We start from the raw sequence: 18,070 nt of genomic DNA on the forward strand, positions 1-18,070 counted from the left end.
AGAAAGCGAAATTTACCAAGAATATATTTGGGGCAGTGGACGTGTTGTGAAGAAGGAAAATAACGAAAGCCTTGATGCTATCATACCTAGCTCAGTTTGATTTCGTGTTGCGTGGTTTGTCGCTTCATCGCGTAGCATGCCAAATAGACACATGCAGTAACTACTAACTGGTGACAACCTTGGCAAGGTTTAGCACCACGTTTTAGAGCTATATCTCTGCAGTTCTAAAGACCTTGAGCTCAAACGGAACAGCATAGCATCCGTATGTTTTTTTTATTAGCGGACTTGTCATATGAGACGCAAAACCATTTGGCGGCTGTCTTGTGATGTCGTTTCCAGTGGACTCAACGGAAGCTGACTTATAGCCGCAACATCTATAGTAGAGACTTTTCATATTTCAGAATGTATTGGCGACTCCTGTGACGTCGAGAGCATCTCAAACATGGCGGTTGCCGACGTAATAGTTCCGTCTGTAGTGATAATATCATAACCCAGACAGTCAGAGTCTGACTGTCTACTCCCAGAGAAATTATTATAGGCCATGGTCCTGAAGATAAATGAGACAACCCCGCCTAGCATCCTCGAAAACAGAGATATTCCGCCGTTAAAGTAAAAAGACATACGCCGGGAGAAGGCAGAGAGCGAACAATGAAGATATCCCATCATATCCGCAAAGCCCTCTGCCGATTTATAACCCCATTCCTTCTTTGACAAGGAACCCATTTTCTCTCCTTCTAGTCCCAACCACGTCCCCTGACAGCAAGAGAATTCATGGTACCTTCATGTTTGTATCTGCTCCTTGAAAAGCACAGCAAAATAGCAGCTGACCTATCGCCGACGACTGTAGGACTGGAAATGAGCTGGCGGAGGGTTACTTTCGTCAATATCATCCCTGCCTATCATGAGATTCCCGAAGAAAAGACCAACGAGTGCCGAAACGAAGTAAGCGATATTCAATGACAATATCGAAATGAAACTGTTTCAGTTGATTAGCCAGGACTGCAGTCTATAAGCAAATCGAGAGAGTCAAAGGAGTTTGGTGGAAGCGAGGCAAGGGAGAACCAGAACCAAGACTCACACCAGGTACCCCACAAAGGCAATGAGAACCTCATACATAGCACGGCGAGCGCGCAGGATGGAAATCCGCGCAGCCTCGTCGACGTGGCTCAGCGGTGCAGTGCCAAAGGGCTTCAAGGCCCAAGGCAGCGTCCTAACACTGTGCCTCTGTTTCGCAGTTGGATCATCAGTTCCGCGGAACTCGACATCATCATCATCATCATCATCCTCATCACGACCAGATTCACCACCACCACCACCACCACCATCATCATCACCACCATCATCGCCCTCTCGGGGGACGGGGCCTACTCTCAGAGTCGCCCGCAGCGCAGCGACCGACCACACGGTCCTCTCCAGCGCGGGCCGGAAGGCGAGGAGGAGGCGCAGGAAGAGGGCCAGCAGGGCGACGGAGACGCAGTTGACCCAGAAGGCGTACTCGGGGTCGTGGGGGAAGAAGAGGGCGATGGGGGTGCTGTGGAACATGGCCGCGAGGGTGATCGGCTTGAGGTTGCGCGTGATGAGGTGGTGGTACGCCATGTTACGCAGCCCAGCTCTGGATTGGCGATGGTGGATGGTTTACGCAAGGGCTCAACTTGCTTGCTCGTTTGAAAAGGATTTCCAAGGATAGAGTGCGATCGAGAGAGTGAGCGTATCTGTGAGATTTGAATGTGAAATCGCGGAGGGCTGAGAAACGTTCGGCTTCCGAGCTACTGGGTTTGTGCTAATCCCACGGAGGTCTCGCGACCTGTTGTGCGACGGGGAACGGAATCAGGCAGTGTGTGATGGGCGGACGAGGCTCGACTCGAAGAGATTTGAGCCGAGCAACAGTATCTGGGCGTACGTCAAGCATGTCGTCCCTTTGATGATAAAGGGGACACAGTGTCACGCTGCCTCACGCTGCCTCACGGGTAAACGAGTACGGCTAGGGTCGTGGATGGATCCAAGTTCCAAGTTCCTATGATATCTAGGACGCGAGACGCACCGTCACGCACGGCAGCTTTGGTGGGAGAACCCGATAGCTCGGCTGCCGCATCGACACGCATCTTCGCATGTGGTGGCGGCGTGAGAGTCGAGCCCAAGCGGCCACACAATTGCAGATAGAGTTACACTTGACGAGCTGACGACCCGCTTACGAAGTACGGCTGAACACACGTGCATGCAAGACGAAGTACTGGGTCGAAGAGGCCCTTGGCCCTAGCACGAGGTACAGGCACTATCGTCGTTCCCGATATCCGGTCCGTAAGTCCCCACATTTCGGAGGCTCACGGATCGGCGAGACGTCGACATCTGACATTGGCCTCCGAATCAAGGTACGTCGGACCAAACATGAAGATACCCGAGACGAGACTTACATGTATCATGTTGGGCCGGCGGCACGGCGCCGCAATGGCGCGGTTATAAAACCATCCTTCAACGTCTCGCAGATGGGATGCCTCATCTGCCAGGCGAAAGACGTCAATCGAGCTTCCAACTTCAGGAGGAGTCAGGGATATATTCACAATACGCTGATGAATTGGTCACATCATGTTTGTATTGGCAAAGCAAGTCACATGCTTGCTTGGTTTTGCCTCGGCCCACCCGTGATACGCCGTATCCGATGCTGGACAGCGATACCACTCCGTACATGCCTATGTAACAGCATAAGAATGCCGACGTCCGGCCCATCTTCCAGGGTTTGCTCGTGGCATGGTTGGCCAGGACTCCTTTTCTTCCTTCCTGTCCGTCCCAACCCCCTCGCACAGGCGGCGAGGCGTCCAGGAACGGCAGCGAGGGATCCCCTACTAGCCAGCACAGATTACAAAAACAAATATTCTCAAAATGAAAATGCAAGGGAAGGCTGGTGCAGCGAGCCATGTATCCCGATTCACTCCCGGGTACATCGGGTCCATGGCATCACCTAGCCCAGCCCCCAGGGAAGTAAGTGGGAAGAAGAAAAAAGCAACATGGGATCCCTCAGCCGTCCTGTGGTCATTTGGACTTTCTGCCGTAGCTTCCTCGCCTGGGGTTGACAACATGATGAAAGCCCACATGCATGTACAGAATGGAATGAAGGAAAAATAAAAAGAATGAGACGACAAGTCTGTTGAGGGCTGGGCGAATGACTGACGTGATGATCGTGCGGGTGGGTGTCTCGTCTCATGACTACATTTGCCATGCCAGCAAAAGTTGCTTAAGCGAAAAAAGTCGGTCGGTTTTGATAGTCATCGGCGTCGTTGCAGTTAATTTTTTTTTTCCTGTCCTTTTGCTGTTTCTTGTTGCGCACTTTCCGAGGCCAAGGCCGGTGCGGTCTTCTATCCGTGACGTATGCCCAAAAATAATAGGAAAATAAAAAAAAGTAAATCGCTAGCTTGAATCAAGCGCGTGCGAGGGATATATGCCCAGATGAAATGGTAAAAGACGGAGAAAGAGAGAGAAGAAAAAAAAGAGAAAAATGGCAAGCTCCCAAGCTAAGAGGAGAATGCAAAACCGGGAGAAGAACGGCGCTTCATGGCCCAGGATGCGTCCCGTCGGCCCCAACCACCGACGAAGGAGCAGAGAAAGAAAAAAAGGGCGCGAAAGGTGAGGCAATCACCTCCGCGGCATGGCCAAGCTGGATAGACGACGGCTCAACCGCTTCTCCTTCGCAGCGGCGGCGGCATAGGCGGCGGCCTCGGGCTCGGACTGATGAAGGGCGTCGACGCGGGCGGAAGGAGGATCGGAGGAAGTGGAGGAGGAGCCGGTGCTGTTGGGGGTCTGGTAGACGTACTCGCCGTCGACGTAGACGGCGTTGGAGATGAAGGTGGAGCGGCGGTGGCGGCGGCGGGTGTAACGCTGCTCGAGGCGGAAGAGCTCGATCTTCTGCTGGATCGAAGCCTGGAGGCGGTCGAAGAAGCCACCGGGTGCCATTGTAATTTCAATGTTTGGGATGCGGTGGTGAATTCGTTTAGAGCGGAGGGCGGTAGGATGCAGATGAAGGAAGCCGGTTGACAGTTGTATTCCTCTTGGTCCTTAGAGTCCTTCGGGGGGGGAATGAAGCCCAATTCTCAAGAGGGAATGAGTTTGAGGGTGGAATGTGTATGACGGAGCTGTCTTCCTGTGCGCTTGCGGTTTGAATGTCACTTCGTATACGTTCGTTGGAGGATGACGATGATGATTTCGGTTGAAGGAGCGGCCGAATGGTGTCTAAAGAGACAAGATGCGTCTGGGAAATGATTTTGCTGGCTGCGGTGGTAGCACAGTGGTGTTCTAGATAATAGGATACCGAGATGGGTAGAGTGTTTTGTCGAATGGACGAATGGGCGGGCAGGACGTGGTCGAAAACGCCGGGTCTTGCGACTCTTGGTTGACAGTTTTGGGTCTGGTGGAATGAGAGTGGTTGGTTGAGGAAGACGGAGTCGAAGGGCCGAAGAATAGGACGACGGGAAAAAGGAGGGTGAGGAAGAGGAGGAGTAGGGGCCAAAGGACTGGATAGAGTGAAGGCTGGAGGCGGGTAGGAATGAGGGGAAAGAAACGAATGGACGAGGAGAGCCGGCAAAGATCGAGTCTGGAAGGAGAGGAGAAGGAAAAAAAGAGGCTGGATTTTTTTCCCTCTCTTTCTTCCTTTGGGTTTGGTGAACGGGGAATAGGGAAATGGGGAATAGGGGCGCAACGCTGCGACACGGGGACACTGGGGGACACTGATGTTGGGCCTGCGCAGCTGCATAGAAGGACACCAAAATGTGGACGAGTGGACGAATTCGACGAGGGATCCATGCAGCTATTGCGTCCCGTCGACGAACGGTCCATCAACCATCCAGTTAGAGAGTGAGCTTCTATCTGCACGGATCGAGAGATGGATACGTTGTATCTCGACTCGACTTCCGTAGCGGTTGCCCCCCCCGTCGCTCTCTTGGCGTGTTTCTTCCCCCTCTTTAGAGAAGATGGACAGGGGTTTTCGACTCGGTTTCGGACTAGCTAATTAGCATAGACAAGGGCCAGACAGGGCTATAGATTCTGAATGCAGGTCTTTCCCCCACCTCAGGTGGGTTCCGGGGTTCTTTCCCCCTGGGCTGAGGATTCATCTTTCTTCGACTCTGTTGACGAACAACTGGGTCTGTCAGTTCGTCAGTTCGTGCATGCATACGATTTTGCGATGCGTGCCCTCACCCACCTTCCTTGTCTAGGTAGTCGTGGTGCCATGGTGTCTGGTACAGAAGTTAGTAGTTAGTAGGTAGAACTATGAAGAACTTCGTACTGTGTAGAGCCCGAGCGTCCGGTAGCTGGTGGTAAATTGCTCAGAGACTATTCCTATTTTATAGGGAGAGAATGGGAGGAGGTGAACGAAGTAGTGTGTCGTACTATAATGGTTCTCGTTATGGTTCTCGTTATTTTCAAGCTCGACTTGTCCGTACATTGTAGGTCGAGCTGTTGTATCAATACTCTGTAATTACATGGATACGTAAGGTAGAGGAGGGGGAAAAACTCCTCTGTGCAGTACAACGTACATAGGTACTTCGTAATACTGCACGCAACATGCGAAGTACAAGGTACCTTTCTCGAGCCGCGTCTCCCGCGATTGGTTCCGTTTCCCCACCAAAGAACTCCGACAACCTGACGCAGGGGCCGACTCGTGGCATGACCCGTCGTCCCCGACCGGGTTAGACCGGATTAGACTCGGTTAGCGTCTCGCACTCGAACGAGCCGAGATTATCCCGCCCAGACACTATTGGTCGTTAACCCGAACTGGTTCTTGCTCCCTAACCCTATTGTTCACGCTCGGGTGCATCTGTGCAAAGTACAAAGTACTTCGGTACCTATGTCCGTCACCGTCACGAACGCCGGCAACTCTCATCGGCCTTGGACGCAACGGAATTGAATCAAAGTCGGTAACTTAAAGCTCGAACTGATAATCGCAAACCACATGCATTTTATCTACGAATAGTCTTCGGTTTCTCTTGGTGAAAATCGGACTCGAATGAAGAATCGAGACGAGAATCGTACGCTCAGACGCAATGCAACGCACCATGCAGTCAAGCAAGCAATCTCCTCTGTTTCACTCAACTCTGAACCCAAGCTAAGCCGAAGGATATAAGTCTCAACTTGCCAGCACGGGTACCCTACGCCGTCTTCCCATGTGCATGTCCAAGATGTCTGGATGCTTTGGACCTGAATCACGAGAATCATCCGCGATGCTTCGCCCAAGCTCGGTCAGCTTTCTCCTGAGTTGCGAGAGAATAGGCCTGCTCAACTACCTACTTCCTTGGGTCTTGTGCTTCCTTCCCTGCTGAGACATAACGGGGACGAGAGTCATGACAAACGAGCATCAGTATTAACACGAGTCTATACCTCTATCGAAAGACATCAATTGTATGCTGACATGATGCGAACATTATTCATTTCGCTCGTACCAACCCTCCTTTGCGCCCCATATCTAGGATTTTCATTCAATCTTTAACCTCAGGTGTCAGGACAGACTCGACAGACTTGACAGAGTCTACATGTAGTCTTTTGACAACTTGAACTCTTCCTCACCGAAACTGCGGGGCATTGAGGGCCATGACGGTCAACAACCCGGATATTAGACCGGCAGCAGGCAAGGTCAGAATCCAGCCGCCAAAGACCCACCCCAGCTGGCGCCAGTTCATAGCCCCGGTGTCCAGATTTATCAAGGCCACACCGACTACGGCACCCGTCAGACACTGCGTGGTGCTCACGGGTAACCCGAGCCTGCTAGCCAACAACACCGTAATAGCGGCGCCCAGCTCCATGGCGTAACCACGCGTAGGGCTTAGCTGCGTGATCTTATTCCCGAGCGCCCTAATAATATAGTGGCCTATAAACCAGAAGCCGGCGCCGAGGAGGAAACCGGCGATGACGAGAATCTATACCGGCGTGCGGACGTTGTCCGTGACCTCGCCGTCGAGGTAGACCTGATACGAGGCTACCCATAGGCCTACCGCGTTAGCCACGTCGTTAGACCCGTGGGCGATAGACATCATGATGGCGCTCGCCACCTGCGCGTACGTCCACAGGTGCTCGACGCGGTTATGGTACTGCTTCGCCCGCCCGTGCACCGCCGCTAGCGCTAGCGACTCGTGCGTCACGTAGTCCCGCGTCACGCCTTGCAGGAGGAAGTACTTGACTAAGCTCCACTGCCGCCGCGGGTGGTAGATGGACAGGTGGGCTGTCGGGGCGAGGAACCGCTCTTCGGGCTCGGGCTTGCGGGCGCGGCGGCGGCGGATGATATGGCCGCGCTCGACGTCTTCGAGGGCCGGGGCTGGCGGTGTTGTCGCACTGCTGCTGCTGCTGCTGCTGGCAGTACCCAAAGCCGTGGCGTGATCCCGTCCTTTTTCGTTGCTGTTCTTGATACCGTGAGTGTGGGGAGTCTCGGGGTCGACCTTTTTCTCGGTCACCGAGTCGTCGCCGCCGCCGACGCCGTCGGACACTAACTGGGCGTTGTCCGACTTGGAAAGCGCCTTGGGGTCACTAGGGTCGTCATGTTCCGGCGGCTCCGAGGAATCGCTGTGGGCGCTCAAGTAGTAGTCTCGCACGATGGAGTCTCCCTTGCCGGGGAAGTACAAAGGCGGGTCGTCCCTCCAGAGCAAAGGCCCCAGGGGGATGTGCCAGGGACGGATACGGGGGCCCTGGAGGATGACGACGCGGTGAAAGTAGGGCCGGAAGAAAATGTAGGAAATAACGAGAATACCGGCGAAGGTGCCCAGGACGATACCCGAGGCCGTACCGGCACCGAGTTCCTCCAGGCTAGGGGCGCCGGGGGCCTCGATGGTGATAAACAGGGCTAGCACGGCGCCGGTGAAGGCGAGGTAGAAGGGGATCGCGCGCTAGCGACATCGTTGGCGCCGTTTCCGAACGAGCTGCCGCAGAAGGCGATGCTTGTGATGGCGAGGATCCAGTCGTATTGGGGGAAGGCGACCATCCATGATGGGCGGAGTTGCGGCGAGCTCTCTGTGATGAATCTCAATCTCACTCTCTTGGTTGACGACGAGTCGACGACGATGAAGACAGCGTCACAACAGTGCAAAGCAACACTCAACACTCGATGGTGTGGGTGTGAGTCGTGTGACCTGTTTCCTCTCTTGATCACAGACGGCAGCTGGCGTGGTTTTGACCCGCAAGAGACCCGGATGGAACTTTGGAAGAATGAGGGAAATAAAGGCAAGAAAAAAAAAAAAAGAAAGGAAGCAAGACTTTAGGAGCCAGACAATCCTTCTCCCTTTTGTGAAGACCTCAACTCCTTCACGCCCCCCTCCCTCCACGCCCAGACCGAGACCCGATATATAATATACCCACATGTGGCCAACACTGCGAGGTGTTGACGCTTTTCCTTCTCTAATAATCTCCGATCTCCGTGGGACCAACGACGTCAAGATGGACAATCGTGCGCAACTGCGACGAATTAATCCCCCACCCCCAAGTCTCTAAGATTTCGAGCTGCTGATATACCGTATACGGGTGTAAAGCCAACGTCGCGCGGATTCGCCTCTTCAGCACCTCCGTAGAGAAGGGTCGGTGGACAGAAGAACGTCCCAGTGAATTATTTCATTGTTATCCAGGTGGCCGTATAGCCGTTCCTAATCGGATTGGACCCTTCATGTTCTCTGTCTCCATCACATGCTTGTCCAATAGGTAAACCGTACATGTAAGTCAGCTACACCGATCCGATCAAATACATGCATGTGTAAATACATGTACCCGCAAATCTCAAGTCGAAATGGAAACGAACCACGTCACGTCATTTATAGAAAACCGGTTTCAGCTGTTCACTGTGGGCGCATGCGTTGAAAAGGCACTGGGGCCTTTGGGCCCAGCGAAGAATTGGCTCGACTGGCACATTTCAATGTTATGTACATGAGAGGAACCCGTCCCAATCTCCAGTCCAATGCGAGGAACGAAACGGAAATGGGGTTATGCTCTCTAAAGAAGCTATGGACATGAAAGTTGAAAAATATCCCCAAAGAAAGTGAATAGGTCCGATCATCCGAGCTTCTCTAGGAGGACCGAGGACGGGAATAAAGAGACAGAAACCAAAACGTTCGTCTCATCCCTTCCACCCCTAGCCCGACCAGACGGTGTGGGCACCGACCTGGTTATAAGGGTACGCCTGGGCGCCATAGATGAAGAAGCGAAGGGCAGGGTCATTAGGATCATAAAGGCCAGGGATCTGCACCAGCGGGCCCGGGTTCCCGTTCCCATTACCCGTAACCTCGACCTGCGCGCAAGTAAAGTAGAACTCGGTATCGCCGCTCTCGGCGCCGTGCAGGGCGATATGCTCGACCCGGACGAGGTACTGGCCGGGCGGGGTGCTATGGGGCACCGTGAACTCGACGACGGCCTGGTCCCAGCTGCACCAGTCGGTATCGCGGAGCGGGTACTGCGGGCCGCAGATAATGTCCTCGTACACCTTGAACCAGTCGCCGCTGCCGTCGTAGTCGCGCACGTCGCCGGGCGCGCGCGACATGTGGATGGTCATGGGGCCCGGGTGCAGGATTTGGCCGTTATTCCATAGCTTGAAGCCGAGCCGCGTGCCGGGCCCGATGGTCGCCACTTCGGTGTTGTGCGCGCTGTTCTGCGACCCGGCGTTGCACCGGAAGTCGTTGGACGGCCCGACCAGGAATTCCTTGTGCGGCTGGATGTTGTTGCTGTTTTGCCGGATGTACTGCCAGTCGGGCGTCTGCTGGCCGTCGACGATCAGGATGCTGTAGACGTAGTGGGCTGAGGCCGTTGATGCCGTCAGGAGGCCCCAGAGGGCGCCGGCCGCGATGGTGCTGAACTTGGTCATGTTGACGGCTGGGGCTTTTTTTTTTTCTTCTTTTTTTTTTCGTCTTTTTTTCCCCCTTGGCTGGTGGACCGTGGTTTGGGGTAAAAGAGATGAGGATGGAGTGTAAGCGGGAGATGAGCTTGATGAGCGGGAAGATTCATAACGTTAATCGACGAGGGCAATCCATCACTCCCTTATATATTCGTGGATTTCATGTTCCCTCTTCCGACCCCAGAGTCTGGAGAGTAGTCGCATATCCGCACGACTCACAAAGAGGCGCTTGTCTTTCTGGTAGTCTGTGGCGAACATCTCCAGGGTGCCAGTCCCCCATCCCCAACATGAAACTTGTCTTGCCCACAACGCAGTCAGGGTTCGTCGTCGAAGGTGTGCCGTGATCCTGTTCGGGGGGGGGATGCGACGATGAGGGGGACAATATCCAGATAGATTGCAGCCAAGCGCACAGTGGAACGTCGGCAGTTAGGAAAGGGGCACCAAACCCAGCGCATGGAAGCCCCATGCACCGTGATAGTGAGACGACGATGACGATCATCTGTAGCGAAGTGCCGATCAGTCGGCGCAACCGGGTAAAAATCCAATAACGTCGCCGCATACCCGCTCGAACGGGTTCGTGATCGGCACTCGCTTTGTCACCCCGTCGTCAATTGCGCGGAGCAAAGACGGCCTGACTGCCGCTTTCTCTCTCCCTACACTCTACAGGTGTAAGCGCTCCGTCGTTAAAGTGGAAAGAACTCGGGTCGATCACTGAAGAAAGTGTCGCGTGTCACGGCAGTACGGCCATAGGGTATTACAATTTATGCCGAAATCCACATCACTTCACATGTTTGCTTGATCTATATTGATTTACCTTGTTTATGCATAGCCTTGCCGTGAAACAGGAGGAAATGAGAGGGGGTCGAGTATACTGTATATCCATGAGAGTCGTATCATGATCCTTCGCCAGCAGGTCAGCTGGTATGTCGTCGGCTTTCGGGACTCGGCAGTGGAATAGGTAACACGCGAAGCCGCAGTCGTTGTGTACATGTACGGAACGGAGAAGTGGGGAACCCGGAACCGGGAACCTATCTAGTATCCGCATGTCTAACGTCGGACAAGCCCACCGGCCGACGCCCCCTACCTCTCTCTCTTCCGTTCCCCGGCGACACGGTGGGTCTGAATTATACCGTAGAAAGTCTCGGGGAAACGTATATCACATCACAGATATTAGAATTGTATTAATCAAGTTCTTTCAAGTGACCGAGGTAAGACGGCATATCTTGACGGCTTGCGTTGAGCAGGCAACAAGTGTCGATAATGCCATTGCATGTTTGTCATGTTCGGAATCTTTTATAGTTTCCTTGTATCGTGGTTATTCCTCTTAGTATTTAAGTTTTATAGTCGAAACGATGACAATTAATAGACTTTAATACATTTATACTTTGCCTAGAAAACGGCGCGAGATTTAATGTCGTGCTCCGGAATTCACGGGAGGGGGAGCCTGAGAAATTGAACTAATAACGGCACTAAATCAGCGGGAGGGAGGGCTGCTTCGTAGGTACCTTAGCGAACGGTACAGCGTACATGTACCTCTTGATTCAACGTGCAATCGATAACATATTCGTACCGTATAACGCGACACTGTGGACGCGAGAAACGGCAGAACGGTACCTGCCGTTGCGGAGGTGCTGGTACCTTGACTGGTAGCCGTGTGTTCTCCATTCCTTCGGTGCGCCCCCCGGTCCCCGGAAGTTGCCGGGGCTAAAGTCGGAGTCGACCCCGGGTTTTCCGCAGCCCGTCGTTTCACATCTGACCGAGCCCCCGATCTCCAGCCAGTCCCAAGCACATGGCGCGTCTTGGCTACCTTTGATAGACGTGACCGAATTTAAAAAGTCAAGCCTTCCTTGACTAAAATATTATGATCTCTGTGACCTGCCCGTGATGCGATTATCTGTAGGACGAAGGCTGTCCCGATAACGCAAAGCCCGAGTTTAGGTTCCTGTGTATTACTCTTCATGTAACTTGCTCATTAGCAGTTGTTCTTGAAGACTGACATCCCTTCTTCATCCCAACGTTTCCACCTTGGGTAACGTAGGCTTCCAGTGAGGTAGTACTTGTAGCACGGACGGAGCTCCTTTGGTCGTTCTATGAATGTGCTCTGTATTGCCCGGCAGGGAATCGAGCGGACCACCCTGGCCGGTACTAAACCTGGCTGCAGGTCTGTCGTGCATTAAGACTAACTTCTTACGAGTGAACAATTATATGAGGCGCAGGATACGTGTAAATTCTTCATGTTATTTCACGAGATGGTATTATATTTCTAGTCCCTCCCTGCAGATATTCCACTTTCTCATCTTTCCTATTGAGCAGCCCAGCTTGTAAAGACTGTTGTCCCCTGCGACCCTCAAGTTCCTCGAATTTGGTCCCGCTGACTGCACCGATCGTCACCCTCATTCAGAACGTCGGGAACACGACCCACCCCACATCCGGGATTCACCACTTGCGAAGCAGAAGAAAAGACGAGAACGCAAAGGGGGGCGGCGGAGGAGAGGGAAAAAAGAAAAAAAGAAGAAAAAAAGAAGAAAAAAAGAGAAGAAGCACGTCCACAATGGGCGCGCATACAAACAAATTCAAGGTCATCATCGTCGGTGGCGGCCCCAACGGTCTCACGGCCGCCCACGCCCTTTACCAAGCCGGCATTAACTTCGTGGTGCTCGAAAGGAGGGCCGACGTCGCCCTCGATGAAGGCTCCAGCATGGTTCTCGGTCCCGCCAGCCTGCGCGTCATGCATCAGTTGGGTCTATACCAACGAATCAAACCCATCTCCGCCGAGGTCGACAGAGTAAGAAATTACCTGCGCACAGGGACAAAATACCAGGACACCACACTTCCAACGCTCATAAAAAAGAAGTAAGCAAAGCCAAGCGAGCGCAAAACGACCATTTCGATCACTTGAATAGTTTCGTGCTTTTGTCCTGATCCGCCCACGCGCTAATACGAACAAAACCAACCCGGAAAAAAAAAGTCACGGTTCAGGTCTCATCGCATTCCACCGCGCTCATCTCGTCCAGGCCTTGTACGATGCGCTCCCAGAAGACGCCAAGGAGCGGTACCACCTCAACAAGTCCGTCGCCGAGATCACCACCGATGCCTCCGGCGCGACAGTGACCTGCACCGACGGCACTTCCTACACCGGGACCATCGTCCTCGGCGTAGACGGCGTGCACAGCATAACGCGCCGTCTGATGCGCCAGCTCGCCCTCGCCGCCGACCCTTCCCTCGCACCCGCATGGGGCCCCGAGCAGCCCTTCCCCGCCACCTACCGCTGCCTGTGGTACAGCTTCCCGCGGCCCGAAGACGAACGCCCCGGGCTGGCCGGCGCCACGGTCCACCGGGACCTCTCCTGCATGTTCATCACGGGCATCGAGCGGGCCTGGGTGTTCCTGTACGAGAAGATGCCCGGGGGACCGACGACCGAGCGGCACCGCTACGAAGAGAAGGACGTCGGGCGGTTCGCGGGGCTGTTTGGCGACTTTGTCCTCGACGGCACCCGGACCGTGCGGGACACGTTCGCGTTGCGCCTGACGCACGGCATGGCGGACCTCCAGGAAGGCATCGCGCGGCGGTGGAGCTGGGGAGGCAGGATCGTGATCGCGGGCGACGCGGCGCATAAGTTCATGCCCAATGCCGGGTTGGGGTTCAACAATGGCGTGCAGGATATCGTGGCGCTGTGTAACCTGCTCCGTGGGGCGGTTGTCGAAGGCCGCATGCGCGGTTCTGTCCCCTCGGCGGAGACGCTGGACGGCTTGTTTACGAAGTACCGCGCGTTGCGGATCCGGGCGCTCGAGGCTGACGCGAAGGAGTCGGCCGTGACGGGGAGGCTGCAGGCGTGGCCGAACTTGTTGTATCAGTTGGCTGCGCGGTACCTCTTGACGAACGAGCGGCTTATGAGGTTCCACGTGAGTAAGGTCGCGGCGAAGAAGGTGAAGAAGGCGCTTGTCTTGGACTACGCGCCGGCGGAGGAGCCTTTTGTAGGGGTGGTGCCTTGGGATAACCCCATCCCCTCTCCGGGTCGGTGAGAGTGAAGGTGAAGCTGGGTTGAAGATGGATGATTTTAGGATGAAGGAGATCTAAGCTGGGTGAAGGGACTTGTACGATGCATATTATACGACATTATACGATACTGTCATGACACACTCTGTAAAGATTGTATTTGTAGGTCATGACAAACGCTTATTCTATTCCACAGGCATTAAGTGCCTAGTGGTAAATCAAACAAAACTTGAAGCTGTCATTATGTATTGTTCATGCTTCGTGGGTTATATATATGTGCAACACTGAATCTACGTCTCCCCAGCGCCCACATGCAACCGACTTTGCATAGGTGCATGTGCCCTTCAATGGCCCTGAAATATGCAGCAACTATGCAGGTCCGTCACCTCCAGCTGTCTGCCGGCAGCTCTACAGGTCGCGGGCTGGGGATCGGAAGCTCTATCGGCTCCTTGGTCTTCGAATAACCGTCGCCATGAGAACCGTACACTGGCGGCGCTGCCTTGTAGGCCGCGTACATATCGCCTTCGCCCGGTTGGGTCGCGTCACCCGGAGCCGCCTCATCCATGTTCTTTAGACGTCTCTGCTTTCTCCTCCTCTTGATAATGAACCACCCGACAGCAGCAACCACCAGTAAAAGCCCGGCCATGGCTCCGACGGCCACACCGGCCCACGCACCGCCCGAGAGTGACGGACCTCCGGTCTCGCCACCGGCAGGGTCCTGCTCGCTCCCTACTCCCCCAGAACTCTGTGGAGGCTCGGCTGGTGAAGACGACAATCTGTCGCTAGAAGACGGTATTTCAGGGGATGGTATTTTAGAGGAGGGTGTTTCGGAGGCTGCAGCCGAAGATGTTGTTATCAGATCCGTAGACTGAAAGTTGAGTTGGAACATGGGCGCGAGGAGTGTCATGGTGCGTGTCACAGTGCCTGTGATGATGGAGGATGTGCTCTCGTCCGAGTCTATTGTTGTGCGGCTTACAGTGACGATGTCCGGGAATGGTTTGAGAGTCGTGGCGACCACATTGGCGCCGTCGCATGTTGCGGAGGGGACGTCGGTTGATGTCGACGCTATGGCGATGCACGTGTTGCCGTTCCTGTTGGTGCATTGGTATCCCCTGCGGACGAATGTAACATTAGACTTATATAATCTGGAAGAAATCTCGGGGGTGTCGCTGCCCAGAGGGCAAGGCAAAAACATTGTAGGCCGAACCTTATCAAGAGCACGGAAAAGGGGACCTACGTCGGACAACACCCAATAGCGGTCTCTCCCGGCCGCAGTGTAAATTGTATATTCCATTCCGGGAACTGGCCGTGGATTGCAGTGCAAGCTGATGTGTAGCCCGTGGGACAAGCGAGACCGGGAGAGTAAAACCCCCAGCCGACAAAGGGATGGTTCCGCGTCGCGACGCCTTCGACGGTGGGTGGCCAACATCCGGCGTGGTCTTGGGGCGCCCCGGAAACACATGCCTGGCCTCGGAAGCCCTCCTGGCACGTGGAACATGGCGAGAAGTGAAAGGAGCATGACTCGGGCATGGACCATGATGTTGTAAGCGGCCCGAGGTAGACGCCGGCATTGTTCGTGAAGGCCATGACGACGAGGTTTGTCTGGCGGCGCCCGCGGGATTGCTTGAAGCAGCTCAATCCGAACTGAAGCCTCAGCCACTACTATGTATCAATCTTCCCAGCAAGACGGATAGTATGAAGATTCCGAGTTTGAAAGAATGATATTTGGGCTCATTACGTGTGGTGAGATGGGTGAGCGGGATAACGAAGATCTTTCTCGATCCTGTCAGGAGACTGACTGTAGGACAAGATACATAATATATCATCGACTTATCTTCACCGGTCACGACTAGACTCGCAACGGGCAGCCAGCGGGTATACGTACAACGTACCACCGGGGAACACCCGTAGTTTGCCTGGCGCTTACAGCGGGGCGGCCCGGCTAATAGGAGACGATACCAATGGGGCGGCCCGCCAATAGTGGTACAGAAACGATACAAAGACCCCCAACAGCGTGGAAATGCCGTTGGTGCTATTTCAACAGCTTAAGATGGGTGCCGCCTATTGCGCTTGTCGGAGCCTAAATCATGCATCGTATGCGGCGAGCCCTGGGCGGCTGCCAGGTCACCTATGTTTCTCATTCGAGAGTTGGCGGTCCTTTTCTGCTAGCAGTCAGGCGGAGATGCGTGGAGAACGGCGAATGAGACATGACGTTTCCCCTTGTCCAGTGATAATGCGAGGAGTGGCGCCGAGTCCTTCCCATTTTTTCTTTCTTTTTTGGACTCCTGCCTCTTTTCTCGCTCCTACCCTGGCATTCGAACCTTTGTCGTTTTCATCCAAAGGTGGAATGAATGAATGGAAAGACGGCACGCTCATGACGTTTCGCGTCCTGCTTTGAGCACGGTCTACGGAGTACACATCATCTACCATTGCAGATCGACCATGTCTTCAACTTCTTATTAACCTCCGATCCCGTCCTACACAAAAACCTACTTGTCAAAGCGGTCTCGGTCCCAGCAACCTCGACGCCGCCTGAAATGCTGACCAGACTCCATCTCAAGTTTCTGGCCCCTGGTCTCGCCCTCCTCGTCATCCTCGTCTTTTTTCTCCTCCTCAGCGACCAGCACTTCCGCCTCCCAGCAGCCGCGACAGCCAGTCTATGCAAAGGCATTAACGGCAACCCGACATCCTCCTCCCACGAGACCGACACATCTCCCTTCCCCTCCTCCGACCGAGAATACACGTACATTCCCAACCAGGCGCATTTCGTCTACGTCCTCGCCGACCCGACATCCGACTTTGGTCTACACTTTAGCCACTACCTCTCCATCTACGCAGCCTGGCGGCACTGGAAGCCCGAAAAGATCTACCTCCACACCAACGCGCACGCGTCGTCCATCGACCGCGCCACCAACGGCACCTCGGGGAAATGGGACAACCTCATCTTCAACATGCCGGGTCTGGAGGTGCGCCACGCCGACGTGCCCACGCACGCCAACAACGGCAAGGCGATCCAGGGGCTAGAGCATAAATCCGACTTTGTGCGCGTCGAGGCGGTGCGCGAGCTGGGCGGCGTGTACATCGACTGGGACGTGCACGCGCTGCGCGACGTGCGGGTGCTGCGGGAGAGCGGGTTCCGGGCGGTGGCGGGGCGGCAGCTCGGCGGGCAGGTGAACAGCGGCGTGTTCATGTCCGTGGCGGGCGGGAAGCTGATGACGCTGTGGCAGACGGGCATGCACGAGCGGTACACGGGCGGGTGGACGACGCATAGTAACGAGGTGATCACTAAGTATGCGGAGCGGTTGGTGGCCGAGCCCGGGGAGGCGCTTATTATGGAGAGGGAGGCGTTCGCGCCGGGGAGCTGGAACGGGGAGGATAACGATATGCTGTTCGCTGTGCATGGGGATGCGCCGTCGAATCTGGCCAACGTGACGCAGGGCGATGCGTTGCCGGCGTTTGACGAGGGGTTTGCGGACCGGTGGGAGAGGCCGGGGGAGTTCCCCGAGTGGGAGCGGGACTGGTCACGGTCTTACCTCCTCCATGCCTTTAACCCTGATCGGTTTGGGCATAAAGTGAAGGGGTTTGATCATATTACGCCTCGGTATGTGTTGGAAAGGCGGAGCAACTTTGCCCGGGCCGTGTATCCCATTGCTAGGGAGCTGTATAATGAGGGTCTTATAGAGATTGACGACTCGTATTTGGGAGTTTAGGGATCGGGATATAATGAATATAGTTTAATGTTATTATTTGCGTCTGTTTCGCGTGAACCATGGCCCCGGGTTGGACTCGTGACGGCGTGATATCTAGGTGTTTGAAGAGTCGTGAAGATAAATGTATTCTCTTCTTTTTTCTTCTTCCGTTTTAGCCTGTTAGATCTCGCGATGAGTTGGGAGACACGAGTATATATACGTCGTACACGTATCTCGATGTTATGGCACGGGTATGACCCCACTCAACCTCGAGGTACCTTACCTTACCTATTCGTGTGGTTATATATAAACTGATGTTGAACTCGGTGGCTGAGCTAAGGGTAGGTATAGGGCGAATTCTGATTAGCTCGGGTAACGGGGAAACGTTTCCGCTAATTTCACGAGTCGTATTTAAACACGTTATTATGCTTTTCCCCTCTTTTACCTATTTATACCTTTTTCCTACTATTACTACTCTATTTATTTATAATAAGTATTTTAGCGGTATTATAATATTAATTCCTATACACTTTTTTTA

General features: G+C 54.2%; 8 protein-coding genes across 8 annotated transcripts; 2 read left to right on the plus strand and 6 right to left on the minus strand.

Moving 5' to 3' along the window:
* Window positions 1–828: 828 nt before the first annotated feature.
* SODALDRAFT_351158 (hypothetical protein) lies at window positions 829–1,648 on the minus strand (the record flags this gene model as incomplete). Its single annotated transcript, XM_028613519.1, has 2 exons — window positions 1,079–1,648; window positions 829–976 (listed from the first exon to the last, which is right to left on the minus strand). The coding sequence occupies exons 1-2, from the start codon at window positions 1,594–1,596 to the stop codon at window positions 829–831; spliced, it is 666 nt and encodes a 221-aa protein (XP_028465789.1). The 5' UTR covers window positions 1,597–1,648.
* Window positions 1,649–3,627: 1,979 nt separating this feature from the next.
* SODALDRAFT_324441 (hypothetical protein) lies at window positions 3,628–3,945 on the minus strand (the record flags this gene model as incomplete). The annotated part of the gene is made up of 1 exon (XM_028609883.1): window positions 3,628–3,945. The coding sequence occupies one exon, from the start codon at window positions 3,943–3,945 to the stop codon at window positions 3,628–3,630; it is 318 nt and encodes a 105-aa protein (XP_028465791.1).
* Window positions 3,628–4,868, minus strand: SODALDRAFT_400233 (hypothetical protein). The gene has a single exon (XM_028615317.1). It carries the CDS (start codon window positions 4,739–4,741, stop codon window positions 3,983–3,985), a length of 759 nt encoding a protein of 252 aa, XP_028465790.1. The 5' UTR covers window positions 4,742–4,868; the 3' UTR covers window positions 3,628–3,982.
* Window positions 4,869–6,545: 1,677 nt separating this feature from the next.
* On the minus strand, window positions 6,546–8,330 carry SODALDRAFT_351160 (phosphate transporter; the record flags this gene model as incomplete). Its single annotated transcript, XM_028613520.1, has 3 exons — window positions 6,546–6,899; window positions 6,930–7,859; window positions 8,325–8,330. The coding sequence occupies 3 exons, from the start codon at window positions 8,328–8,330 to the stop codon at window positions 6,546–6,548; spliced, it is 1,290 nt and encodes a 429-aa protein (XP_028465792.1).
* Window positions 8,331–9,008: 678 nt separating this feature from the next.
* SODALDRAFT_333748 (hypothetical protein) lies at window positions 9,009–9,919 on the minus strand. Its single transcript, XM_028612061.1, has one exon. It carries the CDS (start codon window positions 9,815–9,817, stop codon window positions 9,092–9,094), a length of 726 nt encoding a protein of 241 aa, XP_028465793.1. The 5' UTR covers window positions 9,818–9,919; the 3' UTR covers window positions 9,009–9,091.
* A 2,313-nt stretch (window positions 9,920–12,232) lies between these two features.
* SODALDRAFT_344816 (FAD binding domain-containing protein) lies at window positions 12,233–14,016 on the plus strand (the record flags this gene model as incomplete). The annotated part of the gene is made up of 3 exons (XM_028613180.1): window positions 12,233–12,700; window positions 12,816–13,861; window positions 13,997–14,016. Exons 1-3 carry the CDS (start codon window positions 12,399–12,401, stop codon window positions 14,014–14,016), a joined length of 1,368 nt encoding a protein of 455 aa, XP_028465794.1. The 5' UTR covers window positions 12,233–12,398.
* On the minus strand, window positions 14,003–15,632 carry SODALDRAFT_333749 (hypothetical protein). Its single transcript, XM_028612062.1, has 2 exons — window positions 15,081–15,632; window positions 14,003–14,955 (listed from the first exon to the last, which is right to left on the minus strand). The coding sequence occupies exons 1-2, from the start codon at window positions 15,428–15,430 to the stop codon at window positions 14,226–14,228; spliced, it is 1,080 nt and encodes a 359-aa protein (XP_028465795.1). The 5' UTR covers window positions 15,431–15,632; the 3' UTR covers window positions 14,003–14,225.
* A 465-nt stretch (window positions 15,633–16,097) lies between these two features.
* On the plus strand, window positions 16,098–17,597 carry SODALDRAFT_333751 (glycosyl transferase). The gene has a single exon (XM_028612063.1). It carries the CDS (start codon window positions 16,381–16,383, stop codon window positions 17,551–17,553), a length of 1,173 nt encoding a protein of 390 aa, XP_028465796.1. The 5' UTR covers window positions 16,098–16,380; the 3' UTR covers window positions 17,554–17,597.
* Window positions 17,598–18,070: the final 473 nt, after the last annotated feature.

Source organism: Sodiomyces alkalinus (genome assembly GCF_003711515.1).
Source record: "Sodiomyces alkalinus F11 unplaced genomic scaffold SODALscaffold_6, whole genome shotgun sequence".
In the NCBI taxonomy this organism is placed as follows: Eukaryota; Fungi; Ascomycota; class Sordariomycetes; order Glomerellales; family Plectosphaerellaceae; genus Sodiomyces; species Sodiomyces alkalinus.